Raw genomic sequence first — 24050 nt, 5'->3', positions numbered from 1 at the left:
GCCACAAGACATATACCTATCTAGACCACAAATACAGTATGGCTGAAGAGTGGGGGGAACAGGTACAGGAGCTAACCTGTGTGTGTGTGTGTGTGTGTGTGTGTGTGTGTGTGTGTGTGTGTGTGTGTGTGTGTGTGTGTGTGTGTGTGTGTATGTGTAAATGTAATATGGCTGGACAGTGGGGGAAACAGGTACAGGAGCTAACCTGCGTGTGTGTGTGTGTGTGTGTGTGTGTAAATGCAGTGAGGCTGGACAGTGGGGGAACAGGTACAGGAGCTAACCTGCGTCTGTGTGTGTGTCTGTGTGTGTGTGTGTGTGTGTGTGTGTGTGTGTGTGTGTGTGCGTGTGTGTGTGTGTGTGTGTTTGTGTGTGTGTGTGTGTGTGTGTAAATGTAATATGGCTGGACAGTGGGGGGAACAGGTACAGGAGCTAACCTGCGTGTGTGTGTGTGTGTGTGTGTGTGTAAATGCAGTGAGGCTGGACAGTGGGGGAACAGGTACAGGAGCTAACCTGCGTCTGTGTGTGTGTCTGTGTGTGTGTGTGTGTGTGTGTGTGTGTGTGTGTGTGTGTGTGTGTGTCTGTGTGTGTGTGTGTGTGTGTGTCTGTGTGTGTGTGTGTGTGTGTGTGTGTGTGTGTGTGTGTGTGTGTGTGTGTGTGTGTGTGTGTGTGTGTGTGCGTGCGTGCGTGTGTGTGTGTAAATGTAATATGGCTGGACAGTGGGGGGAACAGGTACAGGAGCTAACCTGCGTGTGTGTGTGTGTGTGTGTGTGTGTAAATGCAGTGAGGCTGGACAGTGGGGGAACAGGTACAGGAGCTAACCTGCGTCTGTGTGTGTGTCTGTGTGTGTGTGTGTGTGTGTGTGTGTGTGTGTGTGTGTGTGTGTGTGTCTGTGTGTGTGTGTGTGTGTGTCTGTGTGTGTGTGTGTGTGTGTGTGTGTGTGTGTGTGTGTGTGTGTGTGTGTGTGTGTGTGTGTGTGTGTGTGTGTGTGTGTCTGTGTGTGTGTGTGTGTGTGTGTGTGTGCGTGCGTGCGTGTGTGTGTAAATGTAATATGGCTGGACAGTGGGGGGAACAGGTACAGGAGCTAACCTGCAAATACAAGAACAGAAGCGATTCAATCGACTCTTCCCCCCTGCCTGTGGTCGGGAAAGTAGAAGCCAAAGATGTAAACAACTTATTGCAAATAGGCACACCCCACAAAATGTCCTTTTTATATATTAACAATAAAACCCCACAAAATGTGCTTTGTACATATTAACAATAAAAGCCCACAAAATGTCCTTTTTATATATTAACAATAAAACCCCAAGGTTTTAGGATGCCAAGAAAAGGCTGGGTCTGAGCACGCTCTCTACTCTTCTCACTCCTAAAGAAGGGGGGATATCACTCTTCTCCTAAAGAAGGGGGGATATCACTCTTCTCCTAAAGAAGGGGGGTATCACTCTTCTCCTAAAGAAGGGGGGATATACCTCTTCTCCTAAAGAAGGGGGGTATCACTCTTCTCCTAAAGAAGGGGGGATATACCTCTTCTCCTAAAGAAGGGGGGATATACCTCTTCTCCTAAAGAAGGGGGGATATACCTCTTCTCCTAAATAAGGGGGGATATCACTCTTCTCACTCCTAAAGAAGGGGGGATATTAGGAGGAGAGAGGTCTGCTATTGGCCATATACAACCAAGACACCTTATTGGGCCTTAGGAGGAAAATCAATGGGAAGCTAGACACACAAGCTGCAGGCTTTGGAGTCTCATCTGATTGGCCAGGCGTGAGTTACCTGTGTAACAGAGCTGCGGCTCAGTTCAAATGGACAAAAGTGTCCAAGCTCAAAGGTCACACTCACAGTGTCCAAGCTCAAAGGTCACACTCACAGTGTCCAAGGCAGTGGTCACACTCACAGTGTCCGAGTTCAAAGGTCACACTCACAGTGTCCGAGTTCAAAGGTCACACTCACAGTGTCCAAGGCTGTGGTCACACTCACAGTGTCCGAGTTCAAATGGACAAAAGTGTCCAAGCTCAAAGGTCACACTCACAGTGTCCAAGGCAGTGGTCACACTCACAGTGTCCGAGTTCAAAGGTCACACTCACAGTGTCCAAGGCTGTGGTCACACTCACAGTGTCCGAGTTCAAAGGTCACACTCACAGTGTCCGAGGTCACACTCACAGTGTCCAAGTTCAAAGGTCACACTCACAGTGTCCAAGGCAGTGGTCACACTCACAGTGTCCAAGGCTGTGGTCACACTCACAGTGTCCAAGGCAGTGGTCACACTCACAGTGTCCGAGTTCAAAGGTCACACTCACAGTGTCCAAGGCAGTGGTCACACTCACAGTGTCCGAGTTCAAAGGTCACACTCACAGTGTCCAAGGCTGTGGTCACACTCACAGTGTCCGAGTTCAAAGGTCACACTCACAGTGTCCGAGGTCACACTCACAGTGTCCAAGTTCAAAGGTCACACTCACAGTGTCCAAGGCAGTGGTCACACTCACAGTGTCCAAGGCTGTGGTCACACTCACAGTGTCCAAGGCTGTGGTCACACTCACAGTGTCCAAGGCAGTGGTCACACTCACAGTGTCCGAGTTCAAAGGTCACACTCACAGTGTCCAAGGCTGTGGTCACACTCACAGTGTCCGAGTTCAAAGGTCACACTCACAGTGTCCAAGGCTGTGGTCACACTCACAGTGTCCGAGTTCAAAGGTCACACTCACAGTGTCCGAGTTCAAAGGTCACACTCACAGTGTCCGAGGTCACACTCACAGTGTCCAAGTTCAAAGGTCACACTCACAGTGTCCGAGGCAGTGGTCACACTCACCTATCGGTCACAGTGGAAGCTGCTGTGGGCCACAGTGGATCACAACACACACACACACAACACACACTCCAAAATAAGTTCCCCTCAATATGAACCAGATGGAGACCAAACAACGCTGGGCTACACTGAGGATGCAGGGAAAGTTCACATCCGTATGTTGTGTCCTTAGACAAGGTCAAAGGTCGAAGAGAAGTATAAACCCATACTTAAATATGAGTGACCTAGGTTATGTATGTAACCTGGTACCTTCTGCATGTTCACAAACTAACAATTAGTGGGTTAAGATTGGCAGGCCTACCCAAGAAAAACTGTAGGCAGCTGGCAACACATCTCTGGCCCTGCTGTGTGTGTTTGTGTGTGTGTGTGTGTGTGTGTGTTTGTGTGTGTGTGTGTGTGTGTGTGTGTGTGTGTGTGTGTGTGTGTGTGTGTGTGTGTGCGGCCCTGCTGTGTGACGCAGGCAATGTTTTCTGTTCCGTTCTGTTGCATTTTATCTCTAGAAACATTTGAATCCCTTTTGGTAATGTGATTAGTGGATTCAAATAAAGATTTCTAAATGTGTGTGTGTGTGTGTGTGTGTGTGTGTGTGTGTGTGTGTGTGTGTGTGCGTGTGTGTATGTGTGTGTATGTGTGTGTGCCCACAGCACAAAGAGTGCTCAGTGTACCCTGCTCAGTGTGACGTGACGTGCCCGTGCCCGTGGCCCATCTGATGAGCACAGAATGCATACGCTACACAAAGACCGGCGCTCGAACGGGGACATCATCTGAGCTGGACCAGAGAGCACACCCTGGTCAGATTGGCCCACAGTTCAGTGCTTCTCATTGGCACAGAATGTACATGCTGCACAAACACTGGCACTCGAACCGGTACATGACATGAGCCCTCCCACAGTCTATTCCCTTCCCCTAGAGAACACAGCCTGGTCTACTGTGTCTATGTACATGAGCCGTACTAGAGAACACAGTCTGGTCTACTGTGACTATGGTGCAGTGCTTCTCACTGGCACAGAAGGTGTACTGTACACAGACCCTGGCACTCTAACAGGCACCTGATATGAGCCATGCTGGAGACATGGGCTGATTCGGTGCGCTCTTGGTGCTTCTCATCGGCACAGGGAGTGTCTCCTACTTTAGGGGGGCACACAGTGCCCGTGACCCCTCTGATGGGAACGTTGTCATCCTTATTATTATTATTTGTATTATTATTATTATTATTATTATTATTATTATTAGAGACTTTCCAAATATCACATTTCCTCTAAAAAGAAGAAGTCTTTGGTCAGAAACATGTGATTAGAATGTTGCTAACTGAAGGTTCCGTTTGCTGATGTAATAATAATACACTCGAATGATTAATCATCAAGCCTGAATGAATGATACACTTCAAATGATTGTTGAAAAGGGTGTTCCATTCTATCTAGATCTGCATGGTGTGATTCTGGACGGACTTCCAAACAAACGCACTCCTCAAAGGGCTGGAGGACTAACTAATTTGGCCATGGGTACACGATGTATCATCCACAGCATGGCGTACTGTTCTAGCACACTGGCTTCTGATGGGTGGATGATCTGTGCCCGGCACAGGGTGGCATGATGGCACTAGGCTTCTTACACAAGAACATGTTGTGTGCTATGGTGCGTGGTTTGGTGTTACTCTGGAACTTCTTAGTTGAGTCACTGCGGGCGCACACACAAACACACACACACACACACACACACACACACACACACACACACACACATATGGTGCCAAAGGAAAGCTGTGTAACTGCAAACAGACACTTGTGTAACAGTGTGCAAGATCCCAGCAATATAACCCCACTGCAGTTCATTGAAAAGAATAGGGATATTCGGTTTGTCACAGCAGTCAGCAGAGGTCTCGTATGGAAGGGACTTTTCTCATAAAAAAACAAACATTGTATCAGAGGCTTCTAAGAAGAACCACTGAAAGTTCTTTACAGGGAACAACAAATAACTTCAGTGTTCAGTGTATTTACCTCCTACAACCTAACCCAGATGTCAGACACTGTGCCGGAACCGCCTGACATGGGTCTGCGCCAGAACCCGTCCTGACATGGTTCTGGGCCGGAACCCGTCCTGACATGGGTCTGCGGCGGAACCCATCCTGACATGGGTCTGCAGTGGAACCCGTCCTGACATGGGTCAGCCGCAGAACCCATCCTGACATGGGTCTGGGCCAGATTACAGCCAGGTCTGTTCCCCCATCAGCTGGGGACAGTTCAGACTCTCCACCCCCTCCCCAATAAAAGATTACTCTTTTGGCCCAGATTTGGCGAATAAGTCAGCTGATATATGAGAAAGATAGTTCCTAGTAAGTATCACTGTTCAGCCACTCTATGCCCCTGCTTATAGCCACTCTATCTCCCTGCTTCTAGCGGACTCTTGGCCACATCTGGCCCTGACCTGGCAAATCAACGACACAACAAAGTCAGAAATCCTAAATGGGTGAACAGTGTGGCATCTACACCTACATGGGTGAAGTCTCTCATCTCACCTCACCTCGTCTCGTCTCATCTCATCTCATGTCGTCTCACCTTGGTGCGCCCGTTGATGACGTAGTCTCCCAGCTGTGCGCTGGCGGCGCTGTGCATGACGGCCTCGTCGATGTACGCCATGAGGGCCCCGATGGCCTCGCAGCCCGGCTCCCGGCCCTCCACCCACGCGATCTGGTCGCCGCGGATACTGCGCGAGGGGACGCCACGCTGGCTCACCAGCTGGCCGCCGCGGAAACGGCCGCTGCGGTTAAGGCTCTCCACCTCGTCGAGCACACGCTCGCCCAGCCGCGCGCCCAGGAAGTGGTCCTTCACGCAGATGCCGTAGTGCTTCATGCACGGCACGATGTACTGGGCGATGTGCTCCGCAGACCAGCCGGAGCCCGCTGTCAGCGCCGGGGGAAGGGAGGGGGCCTCAGGTGGAGAGGGCTGCCCAGGCGGAGCACTCGGGGCTGGGCTGAAGCCGTGGAGGAGGCCCTGGTGGTGGTGGGGGTGGGGGTGGGGGTGGTGACTGTGGCTGTGGCTGTGGTGGTTGTAGTGGTGGGGTCTGCTGAATGTCGGGGTTGACGTCGGCGTCAGGACACTGCACTGGTTGAAAGTGCTGCTGGCGGCCAGGGGTGCTACCGCTCGCGTGCTCCTGGCGCTGGCCGTGTCTGCTTTGTGTTCACTCAGGTCCTGCCTTCTCCTCTTGCACTCCGGGGGGAAAAAATTGTCCAGGTTGAGAGGGTTTCCTGGGCCCCCTGCTGGGCCTAATCCGCCCCCTCCCACTAGAAGCCCTGGCCCAGTGTCCCGGTTCTCCCCATCTCTGCGCCTTTGATGCAGCATCTGGCGCAAGCGCATGTCTCCGTGAGACCTCTTCAGCAGAGACACGCATTTCTCCTGTGACGTCCTGTCCCCGCTCTCCGGTGGTTGTGGTCTGCTCTGGGGTTGCGCGGGGTCGTTGGGGGTCTCTGTAAGGCCGTTCAGCTGCGTGAAGGTGATGGGAGTCTGGGCAAGCAGGTCACTGCAGTTCCCCTCAACGGTGGCGGAAGGAGACACGACCTCGCCGTTATACCACGGCAAACCGGTTTTTGTCTGTTTCTTTAAGACTGAGATTCCGGGAACAACGGTTTTAGAGGCCAGTCCTGCCAATAGTTCGGCTGCCGTGGAGCTTCTGACTGGCGAGGCACAGAAAGCGTTAAGACCCATTCTCGCGTGTGACTCAGACGAGCCCAGTGTGACTCTCTCTGGCGCAGGGCAAACAGTGTCGGGTCCGCGAGAAGAGCTTGTGTTTAAAAGGTCCGTGTGTCCCAAACTCTCCATGTCATGTCGTCTACTCCTGGATGCGCACGTAGCTCACGTCCTCTCCTCATGTTCCACCGAATCCTCTGCGCAAGATCGGGAGAGCGGCTCTACTGGCGGCGCTGTGCTCACCGAGGGAGCGCGCTGGATTTAAAAGTTTCATGTCGAAAAATCTGGGTGTTGAATAAAAAGTCTCTTGGAGGTACATCATCCTCTATGGAAACAAAGCTACCTACGGGGAAAATAACATTTGCTGAACATACGTTACAAACAATCGGGGGGGGAAACAGTTGACCCTAGACCGTGATCAGAACATTAATACATCTCGCCACTTTAATGCGATTAAATATAACGAAGATTATTTGGAAATGTCACTGTAACAATACATCGGCATAGCAATAACAGTACTTAGAATATAGGAGCTCTCTGAGCTACTTTACATGAGTGTAGGTTTCGCTAGTCTGACAGCTTGATCTGGACCACAGCAGCGTAGGAAAAAAACGACCTGTTTCAAAGTCCGAACATCCCTAACGTTAGGTCTTTTGAAGTCACTGGTAATAGACATTGACCCAGTCGATAACATTTATGGTACACACACACACACACACAATGAGAAGTCAATTGATGGGGGAAAGGATTAGTTCATTCTGAATTTAGATCAGCAGAAAATAATGAACCGAACTTGGCAGGATGACATTGTTCCGTTTTACTGAATCTTTATCAAGAAAGTGATGGTACAAAACAGTGTATGGTTTAAATATAAGCAATCGAAATTAAACAATATTCCTATTCATTTGGTATTACTGTATTTGTGCCAGGTTCTCTGTATCTTAGACATAATGCGCTGACACTAAGTTTCAGACAAAAATAGCTCCTTAAAAGGTCGCTTACGCAAGGTAGCCTATGTCAAAGCTTGGAGGGGGAACCCCCCAATGATATTTGTTACGGTTCCAGTAAATAACCAAATATATGTGTAAGTTCGGACAAAAACGTTAAACCTTTCCACCATGTTACGCCTGCTTCTGTTGGTACTGCCATGCTATGACTTAAATATCTGTAGCACTTTCTGTTGCCTTAAGATTTCTCTACTCCGCAAACATGGAATAAACTACATTCCACGCCTACATTTTTTTGGAATTGCGTGAAATAGGCCTACTGTTTTATTCTCACCTTATCCAAAAGCACTGTGTGTGACCAGTTAACAGCATGAGCATGTTTGATTTCCGGGGTTTTCTCGTTCGTGGTCAGCCCGTCCTCAATATAGTGACAAATACTCCGATCAAAGGGTCAGTGGCTCCGATGCAGCGACCATTTCTGCGAATGGGGAGACCACGGGGACCACCATGGTCTGACAGGTCCCACCCTGTGCTCAAGACTGACCTGGTAGTCTTCTGCTATCGCTACGATTCGCGGCTCAGCCCAGCATCTCTCTCCCGCCCTCCTCTTACTCTCTCTCTCGGGCTCTCTCCATGAACGGCTCTGTCAGTTACACGTGCGCACATAGGCGTCACGTGACGCCGGGGATGCTACAATAACAAAACAGCAAGCGCGACTCTGGCGTTTGTAAATGAAGACTTCAGAGCAAGGTTTTATAATATGGTTGCATTGGTAACAATCAAGCCTGTGCTAATTTTGCGATTGAATTAGCCTGAATCTGATATAAAAAAAATGCCACGCCCAGATTTAAAATAGTCGGTAGCCTAACGTCATGTGACAGGCCCAACTGTTCACAGACAACACAAGTTTTCAAGATTTCTTTTAAACTGATTTCGCTTAACATCGTTTATGCTCAGTGATGTTGCATGTTTTGAGAGGTATAGACTGCACCCAGGGGACTGGCGGTTTGTTTTGTATGTGAGCTGCGTCGCACTGCACTGTAAAGCGGCACGATCTAGATCGGGGGTGGATTACGGCATCATTTGGTAGGATTAATGCAGACGAAGGCTACTGCCTGTTCCATGCACGCAACATACATCGCCTTTATTCGGGACAAATGTGAAGAGACAGCCGCTCTCACGGAGGTCACTGAACCTCGAACAGACATTCTCAAATCTCACATGGGCCACACAGACCTGCGGTCCAAAGCCAGGGACCAGAACCGGCTACTGTAGACGACTTTTCCATGACATTTTCATTTTGGGCTGGGCGCAAAGCGGAGAAAGAGCCTGCTTATAAACACGACGAATATTTCTATCTTATATTTACTGTTCTGGCTATCCTTATCATGATGAAGTTCATCAGTAATGCTTCCTTAGTCAGAGAAAATGGCTGTTTCACACGTGAGGAGATTTTCTTCTGCCCACAAAAATTAAGTTGTTTGTAGACTGGAAAGGATAACGAAAATGTTTCTAAAACCCTAAAACTATTCATGCAATGGAAGCCATCATACATCTTCAGTGGGAAGTTGTGTTTACCCTTGATCAGGTTAAGGTGATTGGTTATGCACAAGGAAAGACTAATCAGAGCACACAGGAATATATTAGTGCCTTCCCTTTAAACTACTTTTTTCTACTTTTTCTCCTGTAATATTTCCATGAAAACAAATTGCTATGCATGCACTTTTTGCAATAATAAGCGCAATGATGCTGGTTTATCTTACATGAGCTTGCTCAATAAAGGCAGGTGTGTGTGTGTGTGTGTGTGTGTGTGTGTGTGTGTGTGTGTGGGTGTGTGTGTGTGTGTGTGCTCACGCAGGAAGTCCCTGTGCTCTGCCTCCACCAGAGCTGAACTGAAAATCACTTCCTTAGACACACACACTGCAGTGCAGTCTGGGTCAGATTTGGGCATCTGGTTCACGTCTGGCCCACAGTGTCAACTGTTACAACGACCTTTCTTGAGATTGAACTAAAACTATATTCGTTTTCATTGGCCCACATTCCTGCAGAGAATTATGGAAGATTAACTACTTAAAAATACAAAGTAATTCCCTCAAATGCCTATAGGTGACATAAATGTTTTGGAAAGATTTCCAACACTAATAATAATTTGTGCAGAGCATATACGGTCACAGTTTCAAACAGTACACACAGTTGAGATATATTTTAAATATATCCTAAGTAAGTCTTGATTAAATTCAGATTTGGTGCGATATTTTAGTTGTGCTTTAGTGAGAGATCATGTAAAGGTTACGGTGCACCTCAAGTATAATTTAAATACTGTTACCTTAACTTCAACACATATCATATGTACGCATATATCATGTTCATGTATATACCAGGGCTGTTTCATTTAAACTATTGCAATTGAAAGGATATTTCCACCCATTCTTGATCAGTTATTCAAGCGTGCATTGATCATTCCAAGAAATATGGTCCTGTTAATAAAAGCCAAACAACAGCAGCTTGGGGACGAAGGATATGGTCTTGGCAATCAGCTGTAAAATGACAGGAACACTCATCCATTCCTGTGGCATGTGGTTATTACTATTATTATCAAACCATATAAATAGCCTTCTTGATAGGCGTATGTTATGGCTGTGTAATATAACGCATTATGGATAGCTGCCATTATAAGCAGCAAATCTAGAACACATTTACACTCTTCTCTGTTCGTTATGTATAGGTGACCTAACAGATGCCCAATATACGCCTTCTGCGGTTCATTCACCTGCTTCCTCTACCCGTATAGGCTAAGAGAACAACATAGGCTGATCAATCTCGTCACGTAGCCTGGGCCTCGTCGGTCTCAACAATAGCGGACCGTTTTTTTTATTTTTTTTTATTAACTTGTTCAAAGACACGAGAACATATGGATGCAGCTGAGAAAAAGACTGTCCATGACTCCATCGTTGGTCCTGCAGAACGAAGCACCGAGCACACCTGTAGTCTCTATAACAAAGCAGAGCCTATACGCCTTCAACATCCCGACACACGCAGCGGCTTTCCTGCTTCCAACAGCTGTTCACTTCCATAAACAGATTATATTGCTTTGTATGATTACTAGAATTGTAAATAGTTCTACACACTGAAGACTAAATAAAGTAAGCGCTGTATAATCCTTCTGTAGGTTGTTTTGGTTTCAACGCAATGCACAAGGCCAAAATGTATCTATTATTAGCTTGGGTTATTCGTTTGCCATTAGTTGGCCGACCCTAATTGCAGCCTTTGGTTAGAGTACATTTTAGAGTTACTGTTATTGAGGGAGAACGTTTCGTTTTGTTTATGGGCACGATAACATGTGTTGTTTGTCCACTGTCCGACCCTTTAAACCTGACCGATTTTTCTGGTCAGAGAAAAACAGTTGCAAACGCCAAGGTCATCGAACTTTAAACAGCTGGGCTGAAATTCCCCTGCATTCTCCGCGACGAAGTGTCGTTCTGCACGTAGCCAGCATTGCTGTCTCTCTCCCTCTCCCTCCCATCTCTCTCTCTCTCTCTCTCTCACTCGCTCTCGTTTTCTCTCTTTCTCTTCTCTCTCTCTCTCTCTCTCTCTCTCTTTCTCTCCGTGTGTGTGTGTGTGTTCAGTAGAAGTCCATACAGATGTTGGCGTATGTAGACGTTTGCAGGTGTTGTTACATTACAGCAGGCGTAATATGATGTCTAACAGAGAAACAGATAGAGGTGAATGCGGCTGTAGGCTACAGACACTTGCGCTGGGCATAGGCAGCTATTTAAGCTCCTCGATGCCACTTGCGCTGGGCATAGGCGGCTATTTTGAAGCTCCTCGATGCCACTCAGATGACGGTTATTTATAAACTGTGGTGGGCACACTGTTTGCACTCTGGAACAGCATGCTGCATGTCCTGCGTGTCTCTATGTGTGTGTATCTGCGTGTTCCTGTGTGTGTGTGTGTGTATCTGCATGTCCCTGTGTGTGTGTGTGTATCTGTGTGTTCCTGTGTGTGTGTGTGTCTGCCTGTTCCTGTGTGTGTCTGTGTGTGTCTGCATGTTCCTGTGTGTGTGTGTGTGTGTGTGTGTAAGTGGGAGTTATCTGCAGCATGCTTTAAGTGGGAGGTTATCATTGTTGTGGTTAATTGTTGTTATCAATCGCAGGAAGAGAAGATGACTGATCCACACCGCATTTGTCTGTCTCTCCACAATGATGGCTCTCAAAAATGCAGAGGCACGCACACACACACACACACACACACACACACACACACACACACACACACACACACACACACATGCACCTACTCACATAGCTATACACTTACAAACACAGACACACATACACACTTACAAACACACACACACACACACACACACATGCACCTACTCACATAGCTATACACTTACAAACACAGACACACATACACACTTACAAACACACACACACACAGACTTACAAACACACACACACATACACACTTACAAACACACACAGACATCCGTACCACACCCTCAAACCCTTAAAGTTTTCAGTATATATAAAGATTAATTGAATAAAGTTTGTCATTGAATGTGTAGAGATCACTGTAATTCTTCTCTGTTTACTAATTATGGCTTATTGACATCTTACAGTCTAAGAGTCTCTTAAATCCAGTGCCAAATATCGCCATCTGGTGGTGAACTTACTGTAGACAACTTCTGATAGTACAACATTTAGGAAGAAAAGAGACATTGTCAAAAAAACCTGTCTGAAATGAATACTTAATAAAGACAGAATATGACTAAGGTAAATTGCTGAATTGCACTGAAATGTTGACTGGTAGTGAGTCAAAGGTCTGACCATTCGTCTAAGACAGGGGTTCTCAAATATTCACAATTCACAAATATCCTTCAAATCCCCCCATATGATAACTCGGAGGCTATTACAATTGACTGGATGACATCCATAGGTGGCAACTGCAAGGTGGGGATAAAGCAAAACCATGTCAGATTTAAATCATATCGGACAAGAGACATCTTTCAATTCAAACAATTTCATCTGAAGACAAAGTCAGTGGTAAAATGTATGTTAAACAGTCCTGAAAGTTAATTCAAACAGCCGGCCGGCACAAAGACACACACACATTAATTTGCTTGCTCAGGAGACAGATGTGTCCATCCCTAAGAGAAAGAAAGCAAGATGTATTAAATTACAGAATTATTCCATAAGGTCCTTTTTATCCCGATTCCAATGGCCCTTGAATGCCAAACCATTTAAGGCATTCCTTAGATCCATTCAGTGCTCCTGGATCATTTGATGAAGTCAGAAATTCAGCAGCTAAAACACATTCTTCAGTCATCATCTCTGCTCCTCCCCCTTTTGATCTAACAGCAGTCTTAACATCTGCTGTGAGATCATAACTCAGCTAATTTGTATGTACTTTAAGTATGCAGGATGAATACTTTGTTCCAAAAAAATAAAATAATAATAACCAAAAATATGCTTACAATTCTTCGTAATTGTAACACTTCATACAATCATTTTAACATGGGTTAAGGAAATCATGTGTAGGTACAAAAATGCTTAAAGTCTTTCAGTCCTGTTACCTGGCTAGTGGTTGGTTCACTTCGGCCTAATGGGCCATCAATGTCACAGGCGCGGCTGTACCTGAAGTGTGAACTAAGTGGTATGCGTGAGAGCCGTCTGAAACTATTGTGTGAACAGACACAGTCTAACATTTAGCAGCCTTACATCTGACTTTATCAAAAGCATTGTGAAATCTGGACTCAAAGGAATCTTATGTCTTGAAACATGGCTGGATAAATCCAAGAACTGAATCTCCACAATTTAATGTAAACAATGTACAAATTAACCTAGAATAACTAATAATATTCAAATATTTAACGCTGAAGAACCTTTTTTTTAAAACACCCGTTATGAACACAAACACTTATATTCTCTTGGGATTAAATATCTGAGCGGCAAAACTAGATTTAACAAATGATACAACCCCAGCTCAAACTGCGTTGATCAGATGTCATCAAACTCTCTAACAGAGCTGGGACAGAGGGTAGCTTCAGGCTCAGAGGAGATTACTCCAACACTCTGATATGAATATGGAGCTTCCAACTCACATACTCGAATGAGCTTCAGGCTCAATTCTGTCTGAGGCTTCAGGCTCAAAACTTCTACTAAAATCTATGGCACATATTTCCCCAAGATTAGGTACGTTTACTTACCAAAGTGTTGTGTCAAACGGGGTGATGAGGAGTCCTTACAGCAAACTGAAATCTCAGCAAAAATCCAAGAAGTTATCTTGCGGTTTGGAACGCCAATTGACGGTATTTCAATTTTATACCACATATTGGAGACCAGTCTTGGATTTTAGTCAGTCAAATGATTCAGGTTTAATCTTGAACAATGGCGGCCGACCACTGTTGAGACAGAGCTGAAGTTCCACTCACACTGAGTTTAAGGGGTGTTACCGTCTATTCATGAGGTCTTGGAGACACAAGTCTCTGAGCCGTTTGCTGACACATTCAATACACTCCCTCAGGATAACTCTTCTCTAAACAGAAATGATTACATTCTAACTTAAGTCCCAAATAAAAGTAACAATTATAACTAGGTATAAGATACATTGAATTATTGACTATGGCATATACTTATTAAACAAATCTTAAATGCCGGTCCCTTCAAACAGTAGATGAGTTGCTTTCTTCTGATTGGTTCACTGGCCCTAGCTTTCTGTGGAAAAGGGAGATAGAAATGCCAACAGAGGTGCCTTTAGAGCTACCTGTCGGTGACCCAGAAGTTAGGAAGGCTCAGACATTCCAGACAAAGACCTCATCAAGACAGACTGAATACATTTTCATGCTGGTCTCGGGACATCAAGGCAGCGTCTCTTGCGGCGTGCTAGAAAGGTCAAATCATGTGATCTCTCAACAGTTAGTGAAAGACAAAGTGCAGAGCGACTCATCATCAAGGACATACAAAGCCAAACATACAGAGAAGAGATAAAGCTACTAAACAAAGGACATCAGCTACCAAGACACAACAAGCTGTATCACCTTGATGCTTTCCTGGATGACGAGGGTGTGCTCAAGGTGGGAGGTAGGCTCAGCCGCTCATCTTTCCCCAAACACATTCAGGCACCCAACAGTCATTCCTCAGGGACATCACGTGACGAATCTGATCGTCGCCCACCATCATGAAAGAGTGAAACATCAGGGCAAAGGCATCACCATCAATGAAATTAGGGCCAATGGCTATTGGATCTGTGGACTGAGCAGAGCAATCGCAACCTACATCCATCACTGTGTGCGTCACAAAGGATGAGTGACCTGCCTGTCGAACGAACAGAACCCACCCCACCGTTCAAATACCGTGGGAGGGACTGTTTTGGGCCTTTTTGGACAAAGCAAGAGAAGACAGGAAAAAAGGCTTAATGATGCGTCATCGCGCACCTTCTTTTATGAGACCATGGTTATTGTGAACAGCCGTCCACTCACAGTTGATGCTCTGAACAGCAACAACAGTTTAGAGCCACTTACTCCTAACCACCTGATGACAATGAAATCCACCACAGCCTTGCTTCCACCTGGCAAATTTGAAAGAGATCATTATGGACGAAAGAGGTGGCCGTCAGGTGCAGTACTTGACAGAACAGTTTTGGAGTAGATGGAAAAAAGAGTACCTCCACAACATCACAACAAGACAATGCTGGCATAGCACTAAACGGAACCTGCATGTCAGTGATGTAGTAATGGACGCTGACGACACTTTACCACAAAGTAAATGGAGACTTGGGACAGTCTCAGAAGTCATTCAAGGCAAAGATGGACTTGTGAGACGGGCCAAAATCTTGTTCGGAGAGAAGGAACTGAACCACCTCTTTGGAGCGCCCTGTCCAGAAATCAGTTTTATTGCTAGAAGCTGTTTAAGCACTATGCAGTTATGAAATGTGATATCGTTTTCTGTGTGGTATAGCCTATACATTTGAAGGGTTATTCTTGTAAGTTGAAATTTTGTGTTTTAAGGTTTCCATTTAGTAAAAACACTATAATTTGGTGGGAGTGTAAATAACCCATGGAAGGATTATTATTTAGGTTAATTTGTGCCTAATTTGATATGTGCTTCAATTATCATTCATTATTTGAAGAATTTATAGTGGCTTTATGCCACCTTCTGTCTTAGATACACAGGACTTTTATTTTGATAAAGGTATCGCACATTTGTTTATATGTCACTGTGTGAATGTGAACTTGTAAGTACGGCTATGGATTTTGTTATGGACGGATGCACATGCATACATACATTGAATAGTTTAATGGACCCGTATGAGGCTAAAGCTCTTACGGTGGTGGAAGTTTACCAGTTAATTGAATGTACTTCTACACAAAGGAATCAAATAATTCCTAAGAGTTATTTCACCAGCAGTAAGTTTCATGCCACTACATATACGGGGATCCGTTACAGTAAATGTTCACTACCAGCAAAACGCAGTGCAACTACAGCATTTTTTGCTTATGTTTAGATACTCTGTTCAAAACAGTTAACTTTCAGTTCAAAACCTAACTTACAGTTATTTAGACCACTGAAGATGGAAAGATGCTGTATTTGGACAGACAAATTAAGTTATATTCTTGAATAAGACAAAGTATTCTTACTTTAGCAGAAAGTTTATTTAGACTATCAGCGAAAAACAGTGATTGAAGAATGCAATTACAGTAAATTTACCACACTCAATTGTGACATCTATTGTGAGAGGCAAACCAACATATGAACACTGTCTTCAGATACTTGGCTTGGATTGACGTATTTCCAAGATGCAATGCAAAGGAGAATGATACCGTAAATGTGAAGTTCAACATGTAAAAGTTTGACACCAAATACAGAGGACATAATGGATCAGCATTACAGTAGGGCTACAGCAGACTTCTAGTGGTATTACAGTACTTTGGTAGACTGTATCTTGTGTTGATGTATGTAAATATTGGAAATACTGCAGTAAACGTAGCATATTCATATTCGTCCCAACTGCATAGGCTCAGGCAGTGGTGTAAGGTAATTACAACGGGCCCAGGTGCAGGCATTTTTAGGACGGGTCATAGTGAGCGCTAATTACTATCGTAGCGTTCCCTTCTTCCGCCCCGCATCTAAAAAAAACGCTACACAAATATGTTTGTTATCGATTTAAATAGTGTTTAATTAATCAACCTTACATATTTCAGAAGTGACGGGTGTGTACACAATGAACAAAGTTTGTTTGACTCTCAGCGGGAACATTTCTTACTGTAGAAATAGTTAGAAAGGTAATAATAATAGAATGCTGACACACCACTGAGGGCAGCGATGCTGATCCCAGCTGAACTGCTGCACTGCTGCTAGCAGGGGGTCATCCGTGGCGGACTCCTTGGGCTGGCGACTGTTTGTTAAAAAGCCAAAATAGTCTAATTTAGGCAGCTTTGCAACCTTCTCCTCCTGTTCTTTTCTCTCTTTTCCTATTGCCACTTTTATGCTTAAAAGGCATTGTTACGCTTGCAGGTGTGCTGTGCTCAATTCACTTGCTTGTGTTGACCTTCGAATTTGTTTAACTAGCTATATCGTATTTTATCGTCACATGATTAAATAGAGACTTGACATTGGACAACAACATACAGTACATATTACCCAGCAATCATTGCAAATCTGAATATGACAAAAATACCAAAGAAAATAAGAACTTATGGTAACATTATATATAATCGTCACAAGGCTGGGAGCTCCAAGGGCTTGCCTCATGTGGTCTATGGAAATACCCCTGATCCCAGCGGCGCTCCCTCATCCGTTTTTCCAACCGGATTGAGTGAGCAATCAGGGACTCCAGTTCACTGGGGCACCCTAGAAAGGCCAACCCGCACTTCAGGGAGTCCGAAAGGCCGTGGTGGAAAGCCGAAAATAGAGCCATCTCGTTCCACCCACTCTCTGCCGCGAGAGTACGGAACGTAATGGCATAGTCGGCGACACTTCTCTTGTCCTGGCGAAGAGACATTAGTAGTTTCGCTGCATCTGGCCCAGCAGCAGCTCGGTCGAAGACCTGCAGCATCTCCTTCTGAAAAGTCTCGAAACTGAAGCATTCGGGACCTTGCTTCGGCCAGACAGCTGTTGCCCATGCCAGGGCCTTGCCAGAGAGCAAGGTAATCACATACGCAATGCGAGATCGGTCAGAGGGAAAGGTGACGGGCTGGAACTCGAAAGTCAAATTGCATTGGGTGAGGAAACCTCGGCACCCCCCTTGATCGCCATCATAGCATTGCGGCGGAGGAAGCAGAGGCTCCACGGGGAAATGAAGAGGAGGAGGTGGGTTAGTAGGTGCTGGTGGAAGTTGCTCTGTTGCCCCAGCCTGGTCTAGCTGCCGCAGCCTTTGGTCGTGGCGAACCAGATCCTCCCGCTGGCGGGCTAGATCCTCCCGCTGGCGAGACAGATTCTCCTGCTGGTGAACCAGGGCCTGTTCGTGTTGGTCTAGGCGACTTTGGGTGAGCACCATCGCCTCCATAATCTTGTTATAATCAATGTTATTCTGCCAATAAGGAATAAATGCTATTCAGCCAATGAGATGATGAAGTCTACAAGTGAGCCGTTTAACTGTGTCAGTGTACAAGCTAATGCCTACCTTAGATTCCTTTGGAAACGCTATGAACTGATTTCCATCAAACTCAAAAGGAATGCACCTGTAAAGGAAGAGGTGAAATCTTACTACCATACTATACTGTACTTTTCTCAACACTGATTTCCCTTCTGATTTTGGACAGATCAAGCCTTCATGTTACATGACACCCAAAAGAGCAGATGAAAAGGCTAATGGTAACATAATGATGTCTGGAAATAATCTACCATGAAAAACACACAGCCAAGTATACAGCATCTTCCAGAATATGCATACGACGTGGATCCATTAGTTTTATGATGGTTGGTTTTAATTAAAGTGTTATTGGATTATCTTTACTTGTTGAAAACGTCCCTCCCTTCTTGTCCAAAGTCTTTAAATGTATCGTTTGTCACAATCAACCCATTTTTCTCCTTGACTTCTTTAAGCATTAACCTGAGAGAGAGAGAGACATAGAGTTTAATAATATAATTAATATGAAATGCATTCCGTAAGAGCTTTTAGTGTTCCATGTGGGAGTTGTACATGTGCATTTGATTCTACTGATTCCCCTCCAGATACTCACTCACCTATCATCATAACATAGACTGGGAGTCAAGGTCACAAGGCCTTTCTGGTTCAGCGTGTCTAAATATTCAGGACCTGGGAAACATATGTATTGTGAATATGTTAAATATACAAATTTGGGCCAGTGATTATGATGACAGTTAATGGATGAAATGGAGAAAACTCACCACAGACAGTGTTCCTTGAGTTATATCTCCAGTTTGGCACAAATGCAGTGATGTTGGGATAACCATCTCTCAAGAAGTGCTGAACAGCCAGGTAGATACCACGGCATGAGTAGAATCTGTGAAGACCATGGCTGAAAAAGAAAGGTGTCATTTATTGGTGTCAGTGATGGAGATCATTTCCAAACACTGTTAATGACTTAAGAATATAATAATCAAGATTTTGATTGTGATTGTGATTTTGAATTATCCAATGAAACGGATAAAAGGAGGGACTGATGGAGATAATTTCCAAACACTGTTAATGACTTAAGAATATAATAATCAAGTGCCTTGTATTATTAATTAACTTATATGAATCATGTACTTATGTAAGCAGGAACATGGCTTTTCTGTGTGCGTGTGTAACTTAGATTATTAGGTGCCACTTAGTCTGCATTTGTACAAGAGCATGTTTAGACCAGAGGTGATAAGAAGGGTCGAACTGTGCTTCTTCCGATCTTGTGCAAAACTTCCATCCTTGCCTCGGACGTCAGAAATCCACCACGTGGTTATCCCTTTTGAACGCTCAACTTCTGTCTATATAAACCTTGTGCGATGTGTTTTATATTCCTTCACTTTCAGCCTTGTGCTGGGAGTGAGCCCGATTGCAATTGTTGTTGTCTGTCTAATAAATATACTTATATGCAGCTCCGGAGTCCTGAGGTAACTAGGGTGAATGTTCACCTATCAGTCAGGCTGGAATCAGGGATTGAACCCGGGCTGCTGGATTGCTAAACCAGTGTGTATCACACTAAGCAAATATAGGACCCAAGTGCACATATTAGGGTGAAAAGGCGTTTGTCTTTTTATCTAAAAATTAAGGGCATACACCCAAAAGCGCAGAAGATCCGGAGAAAAAATAAAGATATTTCATGGAAGAAACAGGGCGGATAATCCAGGGGAATTCTAGACCCAGAACAAGTAAAAAAACAGCTCAAGCATCTAACAGCTAACAAGTAAAGTGCAAACTAAGAATAGAAGAAGAAAACCCACTGGTAACAGAAAGGGATAACTCCTGCGTGAAGAACCACTAGTTCAAAGAACACAAAGAGTCAGTGAAGAGATTGCCAATAGGCCAGGTATACATACTTAGGGTGATTAGTCATGGGACTGTCTGATGACCAGGTGAGTACAGAAGGCGGCAATAAAAACAAACAAAGGCAGGAAGTAAACACAAAAGGTGACAGGTCAGGACTGAAGCACATGCACAATTAAAAACAAACACAGAGCACATGGTGATGAAACAGGTCGAGAGTCCTGCTCTGCATACTGCCATTAGCAAGCAACAGACTTTACATCCGGAGGCAGCCTTTATTGTTGCGGGTGACTTTAATCACTCCAACCTGAAGACTGTACTCCCCAAATTTCACCAACATGTCTCCTGCCCCACGAGAGGAGACAAGACTTTGGACAAGGTCTACACCAACATGGCTGATGCCTACAAGGCAGCCCCCCTCCCCCACCTAGGACAGTCTGACCACCTCTCTTTGTTCCTTCTCCCGAAATACACACCACTCATCAAACGTGTGAAACCCACAGTGAGGACAGTTAAAGTGTGGCCAGAGGAAGCAGACTCTGCACTACAGCTTCGGTTCGAACACACGGACTGGAGTGTGTTTGCCACTCAGGCCACACTGGACTCCCACACGGACATTGATTCCTATGCCTCTTCCGTTCTGGACTTCATCAACACCAACATCGACAGTGTCACCACCCATGGATGAACAAAGAGGTCCGCCTACTGCTGAAGGCACGAGACACCGCTTTCAGATCAGGTGATGCTCCGGCCTACAGTTCATCCAGGGCTGACCTGAAGAGGGGCATCAAGCAGGCCAAGCACTGTCACAAGCTAAGGATTGAGGAGCACTTCAAGGACAACTCCGACCCCCGACGCATGTGGCAAGGCATCCAGGCCATAACAGACTAAAAACCCACCAACACCACCCCCCAAAACAGTGATGCCTCCTTCCCTGACGAGCTTAACAGCTTTTATGCACGCTTCGACAGGGACAACCAGGAGGCTGCCATCAAGGCTGTGCTCACTTCAGACCACCAGCCCCTAACACTCTCCTTCACCGACGTGTGTGCTGCACTGAGCAGGATCAATGCGCGTGCTCAGGGCCTGTGCTGGGCAGCTAGCTGAGGTCTTGACTGACATATTCAACCTGTCACTGGCCCAAGCTACTGTCCCCACGTGCCCACGACTTCCGCCCTGTTGCACTGACCCCCACCATCATGAAGTGCTTCGAGAGGATGGTCCCGGCTCACCTCAAAACCTGCATACCACCCACACTGGACCCCTTCCAATTCGCCTAACGCAAGAATAGGAGTACGGAGGATGCCATCTCCACGGCATTACACTCCGCCCTTTCTCACCTGGACAATAACAACCGCTATGTGATGATGCTGTTCATAGACTTCAGTTCAGCTTTCAACACTGTCATCCCCTCCAAACTGATCACGAAACTCAGTCACCTGGGTATCAACACTTCCCTCTGTAACAGGATACTGGACTTCCTATCCAACAGACCCCAGTCTGTTAGGGTAGAGAACCACACCTCCTCAACCCTCATCCTGAACACCGGCGTGCCACAGGGCTGTGTGCTAAGTCATCTCCTCTACTCCCTCTTCACCTACGACTGCACACCTGTACATGGTTCTAATACCATTGTCAAGTTTGCAGACGATACAACGGTGATTGGCCTCATCAACGATGAGTCGGCCTACAGAGAAGAGGTCTAGCACCTGGCGGTGTGGTGCGCTGACAACAACTTGGCTCTCAACACCATGAAGACCAAAGAGCTAATTGTGGACTTCAGGAAGAAAGATGGCACACACACCCCCATCCACATCAACGGGATGGAGGTTGAGCGTGTCGCCAGCTTCAAGTTCCTGGGTGTCCACATCTCTGAGGACCTCTCTTTGACCCTCAACACCTCATCCCTAGTCAAGAAGGCAAGTAATACTATTTGTATCACTTAATTCTAAATTGCAATTCTATTTTAAATGCTTTCCTCACACATGATGCTGTGGCTTACCTCATGGCCACATTGCTCCCGTCTATAATCACCAATCTAGGATCCCTTCCTTGTTCTTCAGAGAGGGAAGGCTCAAGTGCTTCTTTCAAGATTTTTGAAAAGTGCTTCCATTTCAGCATGAGGTCCTGAACCTGTTGTTGGATAGAGTCATGGTTTGTACCACTAATAAGAATGCAAGATCAATCTCAGATTATATGCAGAATTTAATATGCATTCATACCAGTCTCTGAACTGAAATGTCCCTTGTATTTCTTGTGCGAAGCAGGCTGTTAAGACTTGGTCCATTTTGACCCCGTGGGTCTTCAGGTAAAATGAAGGAATCTTTCATAAAAGTGAACTGAAGAATTCTGTGGGGGAAAATGTCATCTCTCAGTAATATTCAACAAATCCAAATCAGAAGTGGATAGAAAAATCTGAAGTTTTCAAGAGAGACCCTCATCCCCTCAAAATGGTAGGTAACCTGGTAACCTGGCAACATCCCTACATTTACCTTTTTCTGGGTTCACTCCAGGTGTCCGGCCCTAGCTGAGTGACAATCAGGGCATCCATCTCTCTGGCCAGCGCATCCATGAAGCTGTAATACAGATGTGTCTTTAGTTAGAAAACCCCAAGAAGTGAAATACTCTCACATTCCCTCCAGAAATACTGGTAACGCTTTACTCATCCTGTCATTAGTCAGTATGAGAGCTAATATCTAATGAACTAAGCTAACTAAGACGTCACGTCATGACAATTTCTGATTGTTGAAAAAAATGATGCCGTTATGTCCCTGAACGTCAACTGTCATAACTATTTATGGCAGGATATGACATCTGGGATAAAACAATGTTTAGGTTATAAAGCAGGGTTTCTATAAAGTGTAAAGTATAAAGTGTATTGTTTAGAGATGGCAGTGTGGTCATTTGTGGTATTGTTTTAAAGGATTAAATGGTACCATTTTGATATCACATATCTCGTCTTCATTATGAGGTAATAGCAATTTGGAGAACACGATAACGCACCTAGCTTCCATGGCTTCAGAAGGCGTATAGAAGAGCAAGTCTTGAAGATGGTCCTGCAGTCTATTCAAGTAATACGTTTCTATGGGTAGGAACAAAGGTAAGAAAATATACAAAAACACCTCCAACAAAGTATTTACATTCACAGAAGAAACAAGAATAATGGTCAGCTATTGGACCTCAATTCAATTCAATTAAATTCAATTACATTTTATTTATATAGCGCCATAACAATACAATTGTCTCTAGGCGCTTTACAGAGCCCAGAGCCTGAACCCCTTTAGTGCAAGCACAATGGCAACACGGGCAAGAAAAAACTCCCTGTTAGTCAGGAAGGAACCATAAGCAGAACCACGGCACATAAGGGGGGACCCATCTGCTTGAGGTTGGCCGGGTGGAGATAGGAAGGGGGTTAAATCTCCCCTTTGTTTAACCGCCACTGTGGCAGGTCGGTTGACCAAATTCACCCACCATTTCCCAAATTCACCTGCAGGTGGCTAGTGCTATTTTCCACCCATTGTCTGGAAAATTGGTAGCCATGTCAGCGAAAGTATACTTCCCACCTAAGTGCGTGATTATAAGACATTTAGGGGTCTTAGCAGTGTTAGGAGAGACAATACACAATCTTGTATGTTCCCATTTCTAATGTTTGCCAACCAGTTCTAAGAATAGTACTAAGTACTAACTAATGAATTACTTGATGATTGTACAGTGCTTACCACGATAGGGTAAAAGTTCAAGGCACTTCATCTTTTCTGGGACACAGACAAGGAGATTTCTATAACCCTTGTCCCAGAAATACTGGACAGCCAGGGCGATGCCACGGTAGGAGTAAATTTCACCACAGCCATGACTAGATGAGACATAATAAGAGACAGAGGTGAGCTGAATCGTTTTCAACGCCAAGTAAGTTTACACATACAAGGAATTTTCTATGGCATTTTGGTTCATAACAATACACATAGTAAGTACTAGAGAAACATAAGAAAACAATATATAACAAAGCAGGACAAAACAATGTGCACCAACACACACGAGGCAGCCATCCGCAGCGCCATCTTGGTCACTGTCTCTCACTTCAAAAGTAATTTTTTTTGTCTGTCTATTAAGTCAAGAATTTATTTTTAAATGTGTTTTTTTTCTACAATCATTCATTCTTTTGTTTCTCACCTTAGTGCAAGCTTTCGTCCG

The 24050-nt window shown here is 45.1% G+C and overlaps 1 protein-coding gene across 2 annotated transcripts in view; it reads right to left on the bottom strand.

Moving 5' to 3' along the window:
* egln2 (egl-9 family hypoxia-inducible factor 2) overlaps positions 1–8078 on the bottom strand; it is a 26844-nt gene extending 18766 nt beyond the window's left edge. The window contains exons 1-2 of one of the 2 annotated variants that reach the window (XM_012828999.3): positions 7765–8078; positions 5356–6826 (exon numbers count right to left, since the gene is read on the bottom strand). In XM_012828999.3, the coding sequence (XP_012684453.2) occupies positions 5356–6615 (1260 nt within the window). In that variant the 5' untranslated portion in view covers positions 6616–6826; positions 7765–8078. The remainder of the gene's footprint in view (positions 1–5355; positions 6827–7764) is intronic. The other variant, XM_031573964.2, reaches the window with a different exon arrangement.
* Positions 8079–24050: the final 15972 nt, after the last annotated feature.

This window comes from Clupea harengus, chromosome 9, assembly GCF_900700415.2.
Source record: "Clupea harengus chromosome 9, Ch_v2.0.2, whole genome shotgun sequence".
Lineage (NCBI taxonomy): Eukaryota > Metazoa > Chordata > Actinopteri > Clupeiformes > Clupeidae > Clupea > Clupea harengus.
This window is presented reverse-complemented; position numbering and strand designations above follow the sequence as displayed.